Below are 20,521 nucleotides of genomic sequence, written 5' to 3'. Positions count from 1 at the left end.
TACTCTACATGGATGAGGCTTCAGGCCCCGGGGCCCTATCTGCCTGTGGCTTCAGTGCAGGTCATTAGGAAAAACTTCTCCAAAAGAGTGGTCAGGCACTGGGAAGGGCTGCCCAGGGAGAATCACAGAAGCATAGAATGGCCTGGGTTGAAAAGGACCTCAAAGGTCATCTAGTTTCTATCCCCCTGCCACGGGCAGGGTCACCAACCACTAGACCAGGCTGCGCGGAGCCACATCCGGCCTGGCCTTGAGTGCAGGCAGCTCTAAGTTTGTTCCATCTGCTTTGATAACCTGTCCTTCCAATGCAATTTGCACAGTCACGGCAGCTATTACCACCGGCGGAGTACAGATAGCTGCTTTTCCAGAATATTTGCTGCTTTCCGTTTTGTACAAGCGTTGCTCTTCGCTGCATAGCACAGTTGCTGTAAGTCCAGCTTTTGTTCCCACTGGAAGGCAGTTTGTATATCAGCAGGATGCAGGGGTTAGCTTGGCTGAACAGGAACAGCCACAGCAGGCTGAGCTGTGCCAGGGGAAGATCGACATGCAAAGCACCTGAGCCATGTCTTATTTTCACGTCAAAATGTCATCTTCTGGGGGCAAAACCTGGTATTTCTGGGAGCAAATGTCACGTATTTCAGAGAAAAATGGTATTTCTGTGATGAAATGCCATATTTATGGGAGTAAGTGTCATACTGAGGAGTGTAAAATAGTATTTTGTGGAGGAAATGTGAGGTATTTCTAAGAGGACTGGTATTGCAGGGAGCAAATGTCTTATTCTGGGGGGAAATGGTCATATGTATGTGGGAAAGCCGGTATTTCTGGGAGAAAAAGGCAAATTTTGGGAGGAAAATGGTATTTCTGTGAGAAAATGTTGTGGTTTTGGTTGAAAATGTCATATTTGGTATTGGAATCTAGTATTTTCTGGAGAACACCTGAAGTATTTCTAAGAATACTGGTATTTCTGGCAGAAAACATCATATTTTTGGAAGATCACATTCACAATTGAAATGTGGTATTTCTGGGAGAAAAGGACAGATTATATAACCAATGAATATACAGATGTTATAGTTAAGAAATATACAAGAGAGTCTGGCTAAGCAGGTCATCACACCAAAGAAGAACATATAGAGGAATTACCCTTGTCCTGGGCCCGCTGAGAAGACTCTAAGAGGAGCTATCTGCACAAGAGACCCTTCCCCACTGCTAGTCAGCTCTTAAATGGGTCTAGGAGATGTGCAGCCAGACTCCAGCCCTGCCAGCAGCACAGCTGAATTGCCTTCACCTGTGCTCCCAGGGCTGACTCATTGCTCGCCCCAGGTGATCAATCAGAGGTTCAGGCCGTGACTCAGCAGTTGCCATACAGCTGCCCTGGGAGGGACTGGAGTCAGCGTTCCTGGAGGTGCTCAGGAAACATGGAGATGCGGTGCTGAAGGACACGGTTTAGTGGGAAATAGCGGTGGTAGGTGGGCGGTTGGACAGGATGATCTTGGAGGTGTTTTCCAGCCTTGGCAGTTGTGTGATTCTGTGTGTTTTGGTGCTAAGGATTTTGCCTCTGTTTCTAAGAAAAGCACAAGACTCCTTGCTGTCTGCTCATTACTGCAAGGTGACAGCCAGCATGGGTTGTGAGCCAGGTGGCCAAGAGGGCCGACGGCGTCCTGGCCCGTGTTAGAAGCAGTGTGGCCAGCAGGAGCAGGGAGGTGACCATCCCCCTGTATTCAGCTCTGGCGAGGCCGCACCTCGAGTGCTGTGTTCAGTTTTGGCCCCTCTCTACAAGGCAGAGACTGAGGCCCTGGGACGTGGCCAGAGAAGGGCAACGAAACTGGTGATGGGTCTGGAGCACAAGTCTTATGAGGAGCGGCTGAGGGAGCTGGGATTGTTCAGCCTGGAGAAGAGGAGGCTCGGGAGAGTCCTCATTGCTCTCTATAACTACCTGAAGGGAGGTTGCGATGAGGAGGGGTTTGGCCTCTTCTCCCACACAACAAACAGGACCCAAGGAAACGGCCAGAAGTTGTACCAGAGGAGGTTTAGGTTGGACACTAGGAGAAACTTTTTCCCTCAGAGAGTGGTCAGGCACTGGAATGGCTGCCCAGGGAGGTGGTGGAGCTGCCGTCCATGGCAGTGTTCAAGAGGCGCCTGGACGAGGAGCTGCGAGATCTGGTTTAGTGCTTGTGGTACTAATAGGCATGGTGACGGGAGGACGGTTGTGATCTTGCTGGTCCTTTCCGACCTTGTGATTCTATGATTCTGTGATTCACAACACAATCATTCCCTGATTCCCTGCCACCAATCACAGCCATAACTCAACCACAACCCCCAAGCAAACCCCAATCCCAAACAACAACTAACCCATAACTCCAACCAGAACCCCAACCAGAATCCCAGCCCCAACCAGAACCAGAACCCGAACCAGAACCCCAACCCCAAGCTCACATTTCCAATTTCTGAGTTTTGTGCTTCCGTTGCCCTCTTTTTTAATGACTTAATGAAATAATTGCAGTGAGAAATCCATTCCTCAGCGCAGACTGGGGAACTGAGCAGCCGTGAGCAGAGCTGAGTGCTGCTGGGGCCCCACGCGGGCGGGGCAGTGAGTCACAGTGGGGCCCATTGTGACGCGTCCCCGTGCCCCACAGGTCCAGCAGTGCCAGCGCTGTGCCCCTCACTTTCCGTCAGGACTCTGATGGGACAGCACGCGAGCAGACCTGCGGTGCAAACCGCCCCTCAGGCCGAGCCGCAGCGCTTCCTGCCGCCCGTGGCCGCCCGGGCCACGGCCGGTCCCCAACCTCAGCCCTCATCCTCTGCGATGGAGGAGAGAAAGCCCTTCCACCCCGCGGAGGCCAAGGAGAAGGGCAACCCCCCCCCGGAGCCCACTGTTGTGCCGCCCGGTGAGTGAGGGTCCCCTCAGGACTGGGGGGGGAGCGCCCTCTGCATGGTGCGGGGGCTGTGTGAGGTGGCAGAGGGCAGAGCCCCCTCCTAACCCTAAACCTAAGCCCAAACCCAACCCCAACCTCAACTCCAACTTTGATCCTAACCTGAACCCCAACCTCAACTCCAACTTTGATCTTAACCTGAACCCCAACCCCAACCTCAATCCTAACGCTAACCTGAACCTCAACCCAACCTCAATCCTAACACTAACCCCAACCCCAACCCTAACATGAATCCCAACCCCAACCTCAATCCTAACACTAAACACAGCCCTAAACCCAACTCTAATTCCAACCCCCCCTGCACTCCCAATTCCAGCTCCCCGCTTGGACACCTCTGGGATGTCTATGTGTGCCGTGGAGCGTTACGCGATGGACAACATTGAGGCCTTTGTCCAGAGAACGGAGGTGACTGCGGCCACTGCCGTCGCGGCGGTGCCCCATTGTACCCCCGGGTCGGTTTCAGCTGCAGGAGGGCTGTGCCCCCCTGACCCCCTGCTCACGCTCCCCCCACTCTCTGACAGCCTCAGAATGAGGAGCAGAAGATGAAGTTCCTGCAGAGCATCCGCACCATCTGCAACACCACAGCGGAGAGGAACACGGCGCAGGAACTGCGCATCTTCTGCCGCCGGAACGATCTTGTGGAGAACATCACGGTGAGGGGCGGTGGGTGCTCGAGGGGGGGCAGTGGGCGGCTCCGCTCCTCCCGGCGCTGCGAGCACTGAGTGCCCGGTGCCATCCCGCTGTGCTACAGGTGCTGCTGGCAGAGGAGCCGCACGAAAAGCTGAGCTCTGAACTGCGGCTTCAAGCGATAGCCACCATCACCGCCCTCAGGTACTGCCCCACTGCTGCCGGGATGGCCCCGCAGCATTCGGATGGCCCCACACTGCCTGTATGGCCCTGCAGCCCCAGGGGACGATCCTGGTGGTACCGGGCTGCTGCTCTCCCCCATTGGGGCTGGCCACACATCTCCATGGAGGAAGGGGGCTCCTCCCGGCATTGCCCCCCCGCTCTGCGGAGTGCTGCCCATGGGGGGGGTCCACTCCCCGTCCCGCAGCACAGCGCTCTCAGCTCCGCAGTCCTTGTTTCTGCAGCAAGGTGGAGGAGGCGTTGGAGGAGAAGATCCCTCTCTTTGCTGTGTGCTTCCAGAGCCTCCTCCTGCTTCCCTCGGAGCAGGACCTGGACATAAACCTTTACTCCAAGGTGGGTGCTGGGGAGCTGCAGGGCCTCCCCGCCTTGCAGGACAGGGTCTTGCCGTGCATTCCCCGTCCTCCTCCCCTCTGATCTCCCCCCACTCTGTCCATGCTGCAGACTCTCAGAGCTCTGGATGACATGCTGCACACACTGGTGTTCGTCCACCCCACTGCCAGCATTGGAGAGGAGTTGAAAAACGTCTTCCAGGTGAGCTGTGCCCGCGGGGGCCGCACGGAGGAGGGGCGTTCCTCCGCCATCCCCACCCCAAAAACCTTCTGGGGTGATCCGGGGGGCCGCAGCGCAGAGCAACAGCTCCTCTTCCCACAGGTGCTGCTGCCCTTCACCTCCATGCAGAACTCAGCTGCACGCCAGAGGGTAGTGGGGCGCATCTGGAAGCTGTGCCATTCACTGGCGCATTACTGCCAGGAGAGGGTAAGGGCCCGACCCCCACAGCCTGGGGTCTTTGACCCTCCTTTTCCCCGCTCTCCCCTCTCTGGGCATGCACTCAACATTCTGCTCTCCACGCACAGCCCCATCACTCCTCGGGACAATCCAGATCCACCCGCTATGACGAGTTCCGCCTGCCCGTGCTGGGGCAGCTGGTGGGAAGCCTCATCCTGTGCTGCGCGGAGGACAAAACACACCGCTGTGCTTTGAGCGCTCTCCATCACCTCTACAAATTTATCCTGTGGAGAAGCCGTAAGCAGACGGCCACTGACTGCCTCCATCCATTGCAGACGTCCCACGGGGCCGAGTGTGGATGGCACTGTGTCAGCTGCCGCTCAGAGCAGTGAAGAACCCCATGGCACTGGGGAGCTGTGCCCCAGGGCCCCAGCTCGGGGGGGGTAGCTGTCCAGCTCCCTGCAGGGCTAGCACTGCTCACATACCCACACCTCGCTCTCCTTTCCAGGCTGGGAAGCGCAGCCAGATGAGCAGAGGAAACAGGAGCAGTGGGAAGATGACCACGAGTTCTCCCTCACCTGGACCACCAACACCTCGGATGTTTTGCTGGTGAGGAGGGATCGCCGCACCAGGACTTGTGGCCACAGGGTCTGTGGGGATGGGGGGAACACAGTTGACGTTCCTTCCCCCCTCTGTGTTTGTTCCTCCCCAGCGCTTTGCAAAGCACTTCCACTCATCGGAGAGAACCGACCTCATCCTCCTGGTGCTGCAGGCTATGAAGGACTGCAGCAACTACAACACCCAGGTTGCTTCCACCATGATGGATGTGCTGATGGTTGACTTCAAGCCTACGCCCAACGATGTGAGCAACCGGCAGCTGCTTGCCAGGGGGCTGAGCCCATGGGGGGTGGGGTTGAACTGGAGGCTGGGGGTTGGGTTGGAGTTGGGTTGAGTCCTGGGGGTTGAGTTTGTGTTGGGTGCTGGATGTTGGGTTTGGGTTGGGTGATGGGTGCTGGATGGTAGGTGGGGTGGGGTGGAGTTGGGTTTGCTGGGGGTTGGGTTTGTGTTGGGTGGGGTCATGATGGTTAGAGTGGGGTTGGGTTGGGTTGGGTGCTGGAAGGCTGTGTTGGGTTGGGTTGTCCTGCATGGCACTGGTCTGATTGGAGACTTCAGGGTGCTTAGCCCCTCTTGGGGACACCTGGAGTGAAGTTCTGCTGTCCCCATGACCCTTCCAGGTGCAGCGCATCGTGACAGCCATCCACAGGAGCAGGAAGCTGATCACAGAGGAGAAGGCATTGAAGCACATCCGTGACACCTTCCCGTGCCTGGCCGCCGCCAACCCTCGTGCAGTGACACTCAGCCTGCTGCACTGCTCCCCCACCTGTGACAAGTGCGCTGCCCCCACCCCCTGTAGAGAGAGACCCCCACCCCACAAGGACAGGGACCTCCACCCCACGTGGATAGGGACCCCCATCCCAAACGGAGAGAGGCCCCCACTCCACACACATAGGGAGACCACCCCATGTGGAGAGGGATGCCCACCACACATGGATAGATAGGGACCCTCAGCCGATGCGGAGAGGAATCCTCAGCCCACACCTAGAGAGACCCTCACCCCACTCATAGAAGGACCCCCAGCTTACACAGAGAGGGACCCCCACCCCACTCTTAGAGAGGCTCCCGCTGAGGATGGCTCTGTGCCGCAGGGACACATGGGAGCTGTGGGAGTTGGCGCTGTCCTCGGTGGACGTGGTGCCAAAGATGGTGCAGGAGCTGCTGCATCTGCTGGAGATCGCACCGCTGGGCCAGGAGACCGAGATCGGCACCCTTACCCTGGCCGTGAGTTTGAGGGTCTCCCGGGAACACTCCCTCCCCCCTCCGCCCAACCCGGGGGAGCAGCTCAGAGCTGAGCGCGGTTCGGGTGCTTTCCGCAGGCAGCCACGGCGCTGCATGAGCTCCTGCAGTACCTGGAGTACGGCCCGCAGGTGCGAGCGCTCTTCCCGGAGCTCTTTGTGGCGCTCATCATCCAGTTGGTGTCCTCCGGGGAGCTCGGTCCGCTGTTGGTCGCCGCCATCACGGAGGAGCCATTCCGCCCAACTGCACCCACCTGCGCCATCAGGTAACAGCGCCGTGCCGCGCTGACCCGGCGGCACCACCCACGCTGACCCCTGACCCCATGCTGACCCCTGACCCCACGCTGACCCCTGGCCCCGTGCTACCCATGACCCCACACTGCCCCATTTTTATGCAGGATGGTGGTGGAGACAGCGCACCTTTTGCTGCTGTGCACTGATATGGACAACCTGGCGTTCTCCATGGAGGCCCATGACCTGTGGGCAGAGCTGCTGGGCGCTGGCAGGTGGCGGAATGGCCTGCACTTCCTTGCCAAGTACGGCCCCAACCCCCTCCATGTGCTGCCTCACATGTTGCCCCCTGTGCTGCCCCACATGCTGCCCTCCTGAAATAAGTAGGGATCAAGATGGGGAGTGCTCAGGGGTGCCAAGGCGAGGCATGCAGATGGAAGAGCACACTGTGGGGCAGGATGGGTGTTCCAGTCCCCCCCCCAGCCCGGACCTGTGGGATCAGCCCTCCAACACGGGCTCAGCTCTCCCCCCATCCCACAGGGTGATGCTGAGGAAATGCCGGAGCCAGTGGAGCCGCATCTTCATCCACCTGCAGAAGCTGCTGCAGTACCACCAGCTGCAGTGGAGGGAGGTCCCGGCCATGGCGCTCTACTTCGAGGTGGGTGTGGGGATGATGCAGGGGTCCCCTTGGGGGGATGTGGGGCTGAGTCCCCTCCCGCGTGCTGACCGTCACTCCTCACAGATGTGGAGCTGCCGGGGGCACCGGAAGGATGACACCCGCACAGAGAAGATCTTCAGGAAATACATCCACAGCGAACGGCGCGAGAGCAGAGAGCTGGCGCTGCGCGGGCTGCAGAACCTTTATGCAGGGAGGATGCAGCTTCTGCTGCCCGATGTGCTGCTGTGGCTGCAGGACGTGCGGGCTGATGTCAAACTGCAGGCCACGTGTCTGCTGCAGGACATCCTTGCACAGCACCCCGCCAGCATCCGAGGTGTGCTCAGCCAGCTGGCCGTGCAGCTGCTGTCCTGCTTCAACGAGGTGAGGGTCGCGGGGCAGCAGGGAGCACCCAACATCCTCCGCACCGTGCAGAGCTCAGCACCACTCCCCATGTGTGTCCCCTTCCAGGACAACGCAGAGGTGCGCTGGCGCTCCATGGAGCTCTTTGCGCTGCTGCTGGAGGCGCCAGGCAAGAAGCAGCTGCTGCCACAGGTGGAGAGGAGTCTGCTACCTCTTTTCATCCACATGAATGAGGACATCCCCAACGTGGCCCAGGTGGGCGCAGCTCATGGGATCACGGGGTCGTGGGGTTCACCTGGCATGACCGCAGCCCACCCTGCTGATTCACTGCTTTGTGAATGCTGGGAAAGGCCTCTGAGGTCAGCGGGTCTGACCAGCAACCCCCCTCCACACCCTCCCATACAGTCCTCCTAGATCTCCGTCCCTTGTTCACTCATCCAGCCCTCCTGGATATCAGATACGCCCCCTTATATGCACCCATACAGTCCTCCCAGTTCCCGTCCTCCGCCACACCCACCCCTACAGTCATTGAGCTTAGGAAAGCCCTCCCAGATCCCACACTGCCGTTCCCCCAGACCCTGCGGGCTGAGACCATCTGTGGTGCCACCCCAGGATGGGGGTGGTGGTGACACCGCAGGCTCTCTTGCCAACCCCCCCAACTGTGTTGTTGTCCCCCAGGCTGCTCAGAATGCTCTGATCCATGCCGCCAAGTTCCTGGGCTGGCAGGAACTGCAATGCTTGGCCAGTAAAGCAGAGATCTGGATGATCGCTCACTGCCTGGTAAGGATCCCCACCTTTCAACCCCTCTCCTCCACCCCGGGACCAGCCCTGCTCCAGCAGAAAGGAGGGGGAGGCAGCTCTGTGGGTGCCTCCTCCACCGTGCTGTTCTCTGCAGCTTCAGAAGAGGGACAGAGATGCGGAGCAGTACCTCAAGCAGACCGTGCTGCATCTGAACAGCCCCCAGGCAGCTGTGAGGGAGGTGGCCGTGCGCTTCCTGGGTGAGTCCCGGTCCCAATGCGTCCCCATCCCTCTGCCCCCACCCCCGTCTGAATGCTGTGGGTTCACTGCGCAGGGGAGGCCTTGGGGGATCACTGGGGAACCGATGGTGTTCTTGGGTGTTATTGAGGCAACACTGGGATCATTGGGACATTATGGGGCTCAGTGGGGAATTGTGTAGGGTCTCTGGGGGTCATTGGGGCACCATTGGTCTTTGGGGGCATTTGTGGCACCATGGGGGTCATTGGGGTCCCTGGGACACTGTAGGGTCTCTGGGGATGATGGGAACGCTATTGGAGTACTGTGGGGTTTCTGGAGATCCTTGGGGCCTCATGGGGGTCCCTGGGGGCACCGTGCGGGTCCCTGGGCGCTGTGTGGTCTCTGGGCACCATGGGGCCAGGCAAGTGTTGACAGCGACTGTGTGTGCAGGGATGCTGGGGCGGCAGCTGAAGAACGAGAACCAGGAGATGGTGTTGGACATCCGTAAAGGTGAGCTGTCCCCCCCGCTGCCCCACGCCCCAGGAAGCGCCGTGTGGGGCCCACGTGGTGACACAGCCCCGCTCCATTGCAGCCCTGCAGGGTGCCAAGGGAGACAGCGAGCCGGCCGTGCGCTGCCTGGTGCAGCAGACACTGCTGATCCTCAGCCTAATGGAAGATGTGCCACCCACCAGGCCTAGGGGCAGAGCGTCGCACCAGTGGTTCCGGAGGATGTGGAGGGAGTAGTGCCCGTCCAAAGTGTTTGGGGGTGTTTGCATTCTGCTCCTCACTGCCACACTAACGCCAACCCTAAGAGCAACCACAGCCCCAAAGCAAACCACATCCCAACCATAACCACAACTCCAACCTGAACCTCAAGCACAATCATAACCCCAGCTGACTTGCGAAAACTCCATAACCACAAAGGAGTGATAAAAGCAGGTATGTTTATCAGCACTGCGTGCACACACTGGATGCAAACAGGGTAACCCCTCCTAGCTTGCAGCTCCTCCTAGCTTGCAGCTCCTCTTTCCCAAAGCAAATGCCATTAATGCACTCCCAAAACAGAGCTGCACCCCGGAGAGGACGAGCTGGGCACAACGCACAAGGTCCCGCGGTCTCTGCATCTGCGAGGGGAGCAGAGCAGCCCTCGCGGGTGCTTTGGGCACACCAGAGCACCCCTGCGTGTCAGCAGGTTGACTGACAGTCAGTCTCCTCTGATGAGATCTCTCCCTCCCAATTCCAGAGGAATTTCCACCCCTCCATGTGGATCCAAGTCACCTTTGTGGTGGAAAAACAGCCCGAGAAGAGAACAAGCGATGTCTAGAAGAAGACCAGGTGAGACTGCAGGCTCAGGGTGGGATCTGCACGGGCTGTTTCCCTGACCCGGCAAGAGCCCATTGCCCAACCCCACACAGTCACTGTTCAGGGCCACCCAGTGGCGCTGAATGCAGCACATGGAGGGCTGGCATGGGGCTGCCGGGAGCCAGCACAACCCGAGAGCTGTGTGTGGGTAAGGCTGTGTTGCAGCCAAGGGTCCCGGCTCGGGGTTGCAGTATTCAGCCCCAAAGCTGTCACCCACTCAGGCAGACCCCTCCCACTCTGTCCTTTCAGTCAGCTGCCAGCGGTCCCGGGGGCATCTTCTGCCAAAAAGCAGCCTCAGGAAAAAAAGAAGGGAAAATGCTCCACCAAAAGCAAAGTGACAGAGATGGGTCCAGCACAGGCAGTGCAACCTCCACGCGGCAAAGAACAACAACACGGTGCGGTGAAAGCCCCCACTAGAGGAGGAGTGACAGAAAAGGCACGGGCCAAGCTCAGAAAGCACTGCAGAGCCCCAGCCCTGCAACAAACAACGCTGGCAGCCCTATGGTCCTCCAGCTCTGAGACCAGCCTGCCTGAGGAGCGCACCTGCAATGCCTCTGCTGCGGTGCCACTGACACACAAGGGGAGCAGATCTATGCAGAGTCAGCCACCAAAGAGCAAAGCGGGGCTCCCCAGGTGGGGGATGTCCTGTCCACGCTGACCAGGGCATGGGGTGCCCAGGAGAAGCAGAGCTCCACCTGAGGCTGCAAAACAGGTGCACAGTTCCCATCTCTGCCATCCCTGGGTGCCTGTCTCAACCCTTCCGTGGTTTTGGCTTGCAGTTTGCTTTCTGAGGCACTTCTTGCCATACAACTCCGACTTAATCTAGGAGATGCGAGGTGGGTGTGGCAACCAACATCACTTGGTGGTCATCACATTTTACATTTGAAAGCATTTCTTTGGAGCTGTTTGCCTTTGGAAGAGATTGCTCAGGAGTGTTTACTGGCTGAAGATCTGGCCTGCAACCAAAAACTCCAGCTTGGTATGGGAGAACTGGGGAACACCACCATCGTATTCAGTGAGAAACAGGATGCAGGTGGGCTTCCTCTGATCTGCTGGCGAGGCCCGGGAGATGGGAAGAAAGGAGTTTCTGCTGAGATCCCAAAGCCAGGAGCTGCTGCTCCGAAGACAGCTGACTCGACCACTTTGGATTTGAACTGTCACTCCAAAGAGAGCTGCCTCTTTTTTGTGGCCCCTTTTGGGCTTATAAATAAGTTTGTACAGTTGCCGTGTCATCAACCGAACAACAACCCCTGCTGACCCATCACTACTGAACATCAAGGTCTGAACTACGAACCAAGCTGGACCCGTGGACCCGTGGTGGTGACCGTCTCTCTCCTGCTTGCTACAGAGACTGCTTGCTTTTATTTCCCATCTTTTCTATCACCCGTCTTCCCCATCTCCCTGAACAACTTGGATTTGTAATAAACTGGACGGGCTAACATCTAACCCGTTGTGTCTTCATCTCTCCGTCAGCTGTACATACATTAAAAGAACCTCCCCTTGCTCTGATAATGGCAGCGAGACAGTGCCGTCTCCTTGAAGAAAAGCAGAGGGAGAGGAACAATGGGGACTCTTCCTTCCAAGACCCCTTGGCTCTGACAGACTACATTCCTTGCAGCCAGCAGAAGAGAGCGTGACTTTGGAAAATGAGGAACTTGAGATCCCAAGGCTGCAAGGAATGTAGTCTGAGTTCCTCATTTTCCAAAGTCACGCTCTCTTCTGCTGGCACACTGAGCACACCAAAGCCCAGGATTTGGCAGCATTTGAAAGGCGTAGCTATGCATGAGGCTGGGCCTGGGCCAAGAGGAGACTGTTTCCTTCCAGCTCGCTGCTCCTTCAGATCCCTGGTGGGAAGAGAAGGGCTTTCTGGGAGGCGCTGGCATAGCTTAGGGGCAAAACACTGCAGCTGGGCGACTTGTAGGGAAGGGATAAAGGGAGACAGAGAAATGGCCGCCTTCCCTCAGCATTCTGAGCTGAAGCCACCCCGGGGCTATGCATGAGGGAAAAGAACTGAGCTATTATTTGAGAAGAGTCTCTCTTCTTGTACAGAAATCCATCGGTTGTCAAACCACATGGGAAGAGATGGAGGAAAATACAAGAAAGGATCCGTCCCTGAAACTCAGGCCCCAGGAGAAACAACTCCGCATTTAATAGAAATATTTGCATTCCCTCGCCAACTGCGTTTTGAGTAAAAGCTAGTCCCGTGTCCAACAGATTGTTAAGGTACCATGTTGCAATTGAAAATCCAAACCCTGGCTTTAGAAGCAAAGGAGAAGCCAAAGCCTGCCCCCCGACCCCCTGAAACGTTGCTTCTCTCTCTCAGCCTCGGCAGGCACTCGGCCGGCCATCTCTAAGAGGGCACGGGTGTGCTCCTCCCAGACAGCTCGTACCCAGCGGTGAATGTGGCACCAGGAGGCGTGGGATGGGCTGCCAGGAGCCCCCACTTCACAGGGCTGTCCCCTCCCCAGCCCTCAGCAGAGCCCCAGCTCAGCCGGAGAGCTGTGTGGGAAAGGCTGTGTCACAGCCAAGGCTCCTGGCTCGGGGCTGCAACAGGTGCCTCTTTTGAGCACTGCTGTCGCGAGCATTGTTCCAAGATCAAGGTGGGCTGACTGTGAACGTTTCATAAGCAAGAAGGAGAAGGCCAGAGGCCCGGAAACGTGACCTGTGCAGGAGCTGCCCTGAGCAGCCGAGCACTGGACATCTAGCACTGAACACTCGCTCGTCGAGAGCAGCTGCTTTGGACCGGCCTGGCCAGCACCGCAGCAAGCGATCTCAAGGCACGAGGGGCTTTGGGGCTTCACGCTGTGCTGCCATGCAGCAATGGCAGCAGAGGGCCAGTCTGGCGGAGTGTACTCTGAAGAACTGTCCCAGGATCATAGAATCACAAGGTTGGCTACGACCTGCAAGATCATCTAGTCCAACCACCTGCCCATGCCTATTAGTACCACAAGCACTAAACCAGATCTCGCAGCTCCTCGTCCAGGCACCTCTTGAACACTGCCAGGGACGGCGGCTCCACCACCTCCCTGGGCAGCCATTCCAGTGCCTGACCACCGTCTGAGAGAAAAAGTTTCTCCTAGTGTCCAACCTAAACCTCCTCTGGTACAACTTCTGGCCGTTTCCTTGGGTCCTGTTTGTTGCGTGGGAGAAGAGGCCAAACCCCTCCTCATCGCAACCTCCCTTCAGGTAGTTATAGAGAGCAATGAGGACTCTCCCGAGCCTCCTCTTCTCCAGGCTGAACAATCCCAGCTCCCTCAGCCGCTCCTCATAAGACTTGTGCTCCAGACCCCTCACCAGTTTTGTTGCCCTTCTCTGGCCACGTCCCAGGGCCTCAGTCTCTTCCTTGTAGAGAGGGCCCAAAACTGAACACAGCACTCGAGGTGCGGCCTCGCCGGAGCTGAGTACACTAATGTACACTCTGTACTGAGTACACTCTGTACACAAATGCGCGCAGTACGGGAAATAAACAGGAAGAGTTGGAGAGCTGCGTGCGGTCTCACAGCTATGATCTCATTGCGATCACGGAGACGTGGTTGGACAGCTCGCTTGACTGGAATGTTGTCATGGAGGGCTATTTGCTTTTTAGGAAAGATCGGCCGGCGAGGCGGGGTGGTGGAGTTGCTCTTTATGTAAGAGAGCAGCTAGAATGTATTGAACTCTACCTGGGGGAGAGTGGTGTAGCAGTGGAGAGCTTGTGGGTGAGAATCAAGGGGCGGGCTGGTATGGCTGACACTGCTGTGGGAGTGTACTACAGACCCCCTGATCAGGAGGAGGAGGTTGATGAGGCCTTCCATAAGCAACTGGAAGCAGCGTCACGATCCCAGGCACTGGTGCTTATGGGGGACTTCAATTATCCAGATATTTTCTGGATAAGCAATGTGGCCAGGCACGCGCGGTCCAGACGGTTCCTGCAATGTGTTGAGGACAACTTTCTGATGCAGGTGGTTGAGGAACCGACGAGGGGAGGGGTGTTGCTGGACCTTCTTCTCACTAATAGAGAAGGGCTCGTCAGGGAAGTAAAGGTGGGGGTAGCTTGGGTTGTAGTGACCACGAGATGGTGGAGTTCATGATCCTGAGTGGAAGAACTAAAGCAAAAAGTAGGACTGCTACCCTGGACTTTAGAGAGCCAACTTTGATCTCTTCCAGGACATACTTGGAGCTATCCCATGGGCTAGGGTGTTAGAAGGTAAGGGGGCCTGTGAGAGCTGGTCGGCATTTAAACAGCTCTTCTTCCCAGCTCAGGATCGGTGCATCCCTGTGAGCAAGATATCTGGAAAGGGTGGCAGGAGACCTGTGTGGATGAGCAAGGAGCTCGTGCACAAACTCAAAGGAAAGAAGAAGGCCCACAAAATGTGGAAAAAGGGTCTGACCACTTGGGAAGAATATAGGAATGTTGTCAGGGCCTGCAGGGATGCGACAAGGAAGGCTAAAGCCCGCCTGGAATTGAACCTGGCAAAGGTGATAAAGGATAATAAAAAAGGCTTTTTTAAGTATGTTAACAGTAAAAGGAAGACTAGGGAGAATGTGGCTCCCCTGATTAGTGACGGGGGTGTTCTGGTAACGGGGGATGCTGAGAAGGCAGAGATACTGAATGCCTTCTTTGCTTCTGTCTTCAGTGAAAAAGCTCCCCCTCGGGAATCCGAGACCCTGGAGGTTCATGAAAGGGTCTGGGTAATGGAAGACTTCCCTTTAGTCAGGGAAGAGGTGGTCCAAGAGCGCCTGGGCAACACCACTCTTCACAAATCCATGGGACCCGATGGGATGCATCCACGGGTGCTGAGGGAGCTGGCAGAGGTGACTGCTGAACCACTCTCTGTCATCTTTGAGAGGTCTTGGAGAACGGGGGAGATGCCTGAGGACTGGAGGATAGCCGATGTCACTCTGGTCTTCAAAAAGGGCAAGAAGGAAGATCCAGGCAGTTATAGGCCAGTCAGCCTCACCTCTGTCCCTGGAAAGGTGATGGAGCAGCTTGTGCTGGATTCCATCTCAGACAACTGGAAGAAAAGGAGGTTATCAGGAGCAGTCAGCATGGGTTCACCAGGGGGAGGTTGTGCTTGACCAACCTGGTAGCCTTCTATGATGTTGTCTCTGGCTGGGTGGATGGGGGGAAAGCAGTGGATGTAGTCTACCTTGATTTCAGCAAGGCGTTTGATAGCGTCTCCCACGACATCCTTATAACAAAGCTGAGGAAGTGTGGGATAGATAGTGGACAGTGAGGTGGGTTGAGAACTGGCTGACTGGCAGAGCGCAGAGGGTCGTCGTTGACGGTGCAGAGTCTGGTTGGAGGCCTGTAACCAGCGGTGCTCCCCGGGGGTCGGTGCTGGTTCCGATCTTGTTCAACATCTTCATCAATGACCTTGATGAGGGGATAGTGGCCACCCTCAGCAAGTTTGCTGATGATACGAAGTTGGGAGGATTGGCTGACACGCCTGAAGGCTGTGCTGCCATTCAGCAAGACCTGGACAGGCTGGAGAGCTGAGCAGAAAGAAACCTGATGAGGTTTAACAAAAGCAAGTGTAGAGTCTTGCATCTGGGGAGGAATAATCGCATGCACTGGTACAGGTTGGGGGATGAGCTGCTGGAGAGGAGCTCTGCGGAGAGGGACCTGGGTGTCCTGGTGGACAGCAGGTCGGCCGTGAGCCTGCAGTGTGCCCTTGTGGCCAAGAGGGCCAACGGCATTCTGGGGTGCATTAAAAAGAGCGTGGCCAGCAGGTCGAGGGAGGTGATCCTCCCCCTCTCCTCTGCCCTGGTGAGGCCTCATCTGGAGTACTGTGTCCAGTTCTGGGCTCCCCAGTACAAAAAAGACAGGGACCTCTTGGAAAGAGTCCAGCGGAGGGCCACAAGGATGGTGAAGGGCCTGGAGTGTCTCTCCTATGAGGAAAGGCTGAGTGAGCTGGGTCTGTTTAGCCTTGAGAAGACTGAGAGGAGACCTGATCCAGGTCTATAAATATCTGAGGTGTGGGGGGCAGAGTGGCGAGGCCGGACTCTTTTCAGTGGTATGTGGAGACAGGACAAAGGGAAACGGCCGAAAACTGGAGCATAGGAAGTTCCGCACAAATGTACGCAAGAACTTCTTTACGGTGAGAGTGACGGAGCACTGGAACAGGCTGCCCAGGGAGGTTGTGGAGTCTCTTTCTCTGGAGATATTCATGACCTGCCTGGATGCCTACTTGTGCGACCTGGTGTAGGGAACCTGATTTGGCAGGGGGGTTGGACTCGATGATCTCTGGAGGTCCCTTCCAACCCCTACAATTCTGTGATTCTGTGGCTGGTCACACCGCCTGTGGCCGGCGCGCTCTTGTGGGCCGCCTTGGTGGCAACCGGGCCTTTCGCTTCCGCAGGCAGGGTCGAGGAGTCGACTGCTGCCTGGAGGCAAATTACAAATTGTGTAAAGCTCTCACTTTCATTTTGTCTTATGGTGGACCATGGCGATGGCTTAACAATAACTTTAGAGGCTGTGCGAATAGCATCCCTGGCTGCACAAGTAGTTGTCATAACTTCATGGGGCTGGAGGCCCAGGGCCTGTGCTTGGGGGGCAATCATTGTTGGGTCTGTACCCATCAGCCGCTCCAGCAGGCTGGAACCATGTAGCAAGTGATCCGCCCCAGTTACTTGAGCTAGTTGTCTTGCACAGTTATCTTCCCATTCTTGTTTAAAAACAATCATCCCTGCTCCGTCAAAAATTAGTCTACAGGTTTATGTCAAATGGGAGCATATCATCTCCCCCAAAAACACCATCTATAAGGGTGGAGACCATAGCTGAGTTAAGCCCTTTATCTGCAATTGCCTTAACAACTGCTTGTATATCCCTAGGGTTTATCGGCGAGTGGACCCTCTGTCCCCCATCCATCACCCGGGCCGGGAACGCTAGTGTGGCCGATGGGGCCCAGTCAGCGCATGCAATCTTTATTTTCCTCCAGTCTGTAAGAGGGATTTCTCCCCCTCACGGTTTCTCTTTAATTTGGATGGGAAAATTTCGGCTCTTAACTGTTCGTATTCATTCCCTCCTCCTCTGAGTTTAAGTCAATTGCGAACCACTCGTCCCAGCCAGTGTCTGATCCGGAGTCAGAGCCCGACTGATCGGCCACTTCCGGTTTCCCGTACCTCTTTGTTAGGCTCCGGCCCCGCCCGCCTCCCTTGCGGGCAGGCCGTTCCCTCCCTCTTGGTTCGTCCCGCCCTCTGCCCAGCGGGATGTTCGCCCCACAGCGGCATTTCTTCAGACGGCCGCTCTGATTGGCTTTCCACCCTTCACTCACGCTCCCCTCACCTTCCCGGTCGCTCCCACCGCCTTTATCTAACACCTCCTCGATGTTCCCGCCAAGGGCGTCCTCCCCCCGCCCTCCCTCTTCTGGCTCGGCGCCATCTTGGGGCGCATAGGGGGGCGGTCGAGCCCAAACTTCCTCGGGCTCTGATTTCCCCGCAGCAGCCCTGGCCTCCTCGATTAACCCACCCCAGAAGGATTTAGCACGTTTCTGTCCCTCCGTGGGCGGGTCGGGGTTCGATTGAGAGGACACGTCATCGTCATCGTCAGAGGGGTGCAAAGTCCGCGCGGCCGCCCTGACTCCCAGTCCCGGGGTGGCCAACAAACGGCTCTCTGCCGCCCTCCAGCTCTCCCGCTCCCGCATGGCCCAGCGCAGGGCCCGCACGACTCTCCCCCACGACTCTAGGCTTCTCTCACAGCCCGAGGACATCGTCTCCTGAGTTAACGCTTTAGTGCACTTATCCCACACTTCGGGGTGGAGAATATCCACCGGCTGGTCAATGACAATAATTTGCAAAAGCCTTGCAATAGCGAGAGTAAAATCTTTGGGCTTACAATCGATACCCCACTGCTTATCTAACTGCGATACGACCTTCACAAGGACTTCCATCCTCCTTGTTGGTCCGGGAGCGTCCTCCCCGCCAGGCTGGTCCTGCCGCTCCGGCCGCCGTTCACCCGTCCAGGCGACAATCCCGGGTTTCGGCACCACTTGTTGCCTATCGTAGGCGTGGTGACCTGGTTCGGGAACGGCACGGCGACCAATCCCAGGTCGCTCGGTCCATCAGCTCGCTGACACCAATGTGGTGGACGGCAAATGGCGTTTATTGGTGGGAAAAACAGCCTTATATAACCTGGGCACTGAACGCTATTGGCTATCAGGAGGGGGACCCTGTCTTCCCATACAACGCGATATCTTCCGGGCGCCAGACCCTCACTACCACACCATTCACCTCAGCCCAGAGATCCAGCTTATCCGGATCCCTCTGAAGGGCCTCCCTCCCCTCAGGCAGATCCACACCACTCCCAACTTGGTGTCGTCTGCAAACGTACTCAGGGGACACACAGTCCCCTCATCCAGGTCATCAACAAAGATATTAAACAAGGTTGGCCCCAGCACCGACCCCTGGGGACAGACACCACTTGTAACGGGTCTCCACCTGGATTAACTCCGTTAGCCGCTACCTGTTGGGCACGGCCCTCCAGCCAGTTCCTCCTCCTCCATGGGGATGTGTGGGGCAGAGGGAGACTTGAGAGCTGCTGTGGTGGGGGTGGGTTGGGGTTGGACTTGGACTCTTGTGCAGCCCAATAAAAACCAGGAATGACCAGTATGGCCTCCCAGTGGTCAGTGGAATCCCAGAGGAACTAGTAGGATCCAGAAGGAGTGCACACCTGTACGGACCAGAAAAGACCAGGATGGACTCCTGGTGGTCAGTAGAGACCCATAGGAACCAGTAGGAGCGCAAACCAGTCCCGACCCATAAAAAAAAGGAAGGACCAGCATGGCCTCGGAGCAGTCAACGCAGTCCCACAGGAATCAGCAGAAACCACTAGGAATGCACATCTGTATGCCTGGTGCTGGCCTCTCTGGCTGTGGCTTCAGGCCTGGTGACCAGTGTCGGCCTCCTCCCCTCCCCTCCCCTCCCCTCCCCTCCCCTCCCCTCCCCTCCCCTCCCCTCCCAACCAGATCTCCATCTATGATCTAGTGACTCGTCTGGTAGACGAGGGAAAGGCTGTTGATGTAGTCTGCCTAGGCTTCAGCAAGGCCTTGGACACTGTCTCGCACAGCATTCTCCTGCAGAAGCTGGCAGCCCGTGGCTTGGACAGGTACGCTCTTGGCTGGGTAAGGAACCGCTGGAAGGCCGGGCCCAGAGAGGGGTGGTGAATGGAGCTAAATGCAGCTGGCGACCGGTCCGAGTGTGTGGTGTTCCCCAGGGCTCAGTGCTGGGCCTGTCCTCTTCAAGATCCTTATTGATGATCTGGGCAAGTGCAATGAGTGCACCCTCAGGAAGTTTGCGGATGACGCCAAGTTGGCTGGAAGCGTCGATCTGCCTGGGGGTCGCGAGGCCCTACAGAGGGATCTGGACAGGCTGGAGAGCTGGGCTGAAGCCAATGGGATGAGGTTCAACAAGGCCAAGTGCCGGGTCCTGCACGTTGGCCACAACAACCCCAGGCGATGCTACAGGCTTGGGGCAGAGTGGCTGAAAGACTGCGTAGAGGAGATGGACCTGGAGGTATTGATCGACGGTGGGCTCAACATGGGCCAGCAGTGTGCCCAGGTGGCCAAGAAGGCCAATGGCATCCTGGCTTGCATCAGGAACGGTGTCGCCAGCAGGAACAGGGAAGTGATCGTCCCCCCTGGACTCAGCTCTGGTGAGGCCGCACCTCGAGTGCTGTGTCCAGTTTTGGGTCCCTCTCTGCCAGAAAGACACTGAGGCCCTGGAGCAGGCTGAAAGAAGGGCAGGGTCACTAGGGAGGGGTCTGGAGCACAGGCCTTCCGAGGAGCAGCTGAAGGAGCTGGGATTGTTCAGTCTGGAGGAGAGCAGGCTCAGGGGAGACCTCATTGCTCTCTACGACTACCTGAAGGGAGGTTGTAGTGAGCTGGGGGTCAGCCTCTTCTCTCCTGTAACTGGCGATAGAACTAGAGGTAACGGCTTCAAGCTGCACCAAGGGAGATTTAGGCTGGACGTTAGGAAATACTACTTCTCTGAAAGAGTGGTCAGGCAGTGCAATGGGCTGCCCAGGGAGTGATGGAGTCACCGACCCTGGAGGTGTTCAAGGAACGTTTGGATTTTGTGTTGAGGGACACGGTTCAGCGAGTACTATTGGTGACAGGTGGACGGTTGGACTGGATGATCTTGTAGGTCTTTTCCAACCTTGGTGTTTCTGTGCTTGTGTGTTTCTGTAACCAAGAGAGGAAAAGAGAAGCGTCAGGTCATAAAAGGGCATAAAGGATGGAACGCTGTCTCTGCAGCCGTGCTTCTGCTTGCGGGACGCCCGGCACTGCAATTGCGAATAAAATCTGCTTTATCAGAGATACCGTTCTGATAAAGCATTTGTTTGTTTCCAACAATCTGGGGCCTCCTTGGGATCCTTACCTTTGGGGTTCCCCTGCTGCTGACGTGCAGAAATCAAACTCTATGACCACAGAGTACTCACAAAGCAGTTCTGTTTCATCAGCGCTGCGCACACGCCGGATGCAGGCGGGGATATTCGCACCTAGCCTGCATACGGACGGCAAGAAAGGCACGTGCTTAACGAACAAGCTGCTTACATGTGCATGAGATGTCCAAGCAAAGGCTGG

General features: G+C 57.0%; 1 protein-coding gene across 4 annotated transcripts; it reads left to right on the top strand.

Annotated features, from left to right (window-relative positions):
* Positions 1–2,346: 2,346 nt before the first annotated feature.
* LOC149913838 (maestro heat-like repeat-containing protein family member 7) lies at positions 2,347–14,600 on the top strand. Of its 4 annotated transcripts, XM_090128761.1 has the most exons (23): positions 2,348–2,882; positions 3,244–3,332; positions 3,449–3,580; positions 3,679–3,758; positions 4,019–4,127; positions 4,236–4,325; positions 4,446–4,550; positions 4,649–4,817; positions 5,029–5,129; positions 5,233–5,382; positions 5,756–5,910; positions 6,227–6,359; positions 6,455–6,639; positions 6,772–6,909; positions 7,145–7,262; positions 7,347–7,643; positions 7,731–7,877; positions 8,301–8,402; positions 8,518–8,620; positions 9,048–9,107; positions 9,190–9,536; positions 9,841–9,932; positions 10,209–14,600. In XM_090128761.1, exons 1-21 carry the CDS (start codon positions 2,678–2,680, stop codon positions 9,339–9,341), a joined length of 2,820 nt encoding a protein of 939 aa, XP_089984887.1. In that variant the 5' UTR covers positions 2,348–2,677; the 3' UTR covers positions 9,342–9,536; positions 9,841–9,932; positions 10,209–14,600. The 4 variants fall into 4 exon arrangements, with proteins under 4 accessions (XP_089984883.1, XP_089984885.1, XP_089984884.1 ...); XM_090128757.1 differs by having other exon boundaries at positions 2,347–2,882; positions 7,145–7,643; XM_090128759.1 differs by lacking the exons at positions 9,841–9,932; positions 10,209–14,600 and adding an exon at positions 9,663–9,834 and having other exon boundaries at positions 2,347–2,882; positions 7,145–7,643.
* The last annotated feature ends 5,921 nt before the right edge of the window (positions 14,601–20,521 follow it).

Source organism: Phasianus colchicus, chromosome 34, assembly GCF_987193195.1.
Source record: "Phasianus colchicus chromosome 34, bPhaCol1.hap1.1, whole genome shotgun sequence".
Lineage (NCBI taxonomy): Eukaryota > Metazoa > Chordata > Aves > Galliformes > Phasianidae > Phasianus > Phasianus colchicus.
This window is presented reverse-complemented; position numbering and strand designations above follow the sequence as displayed.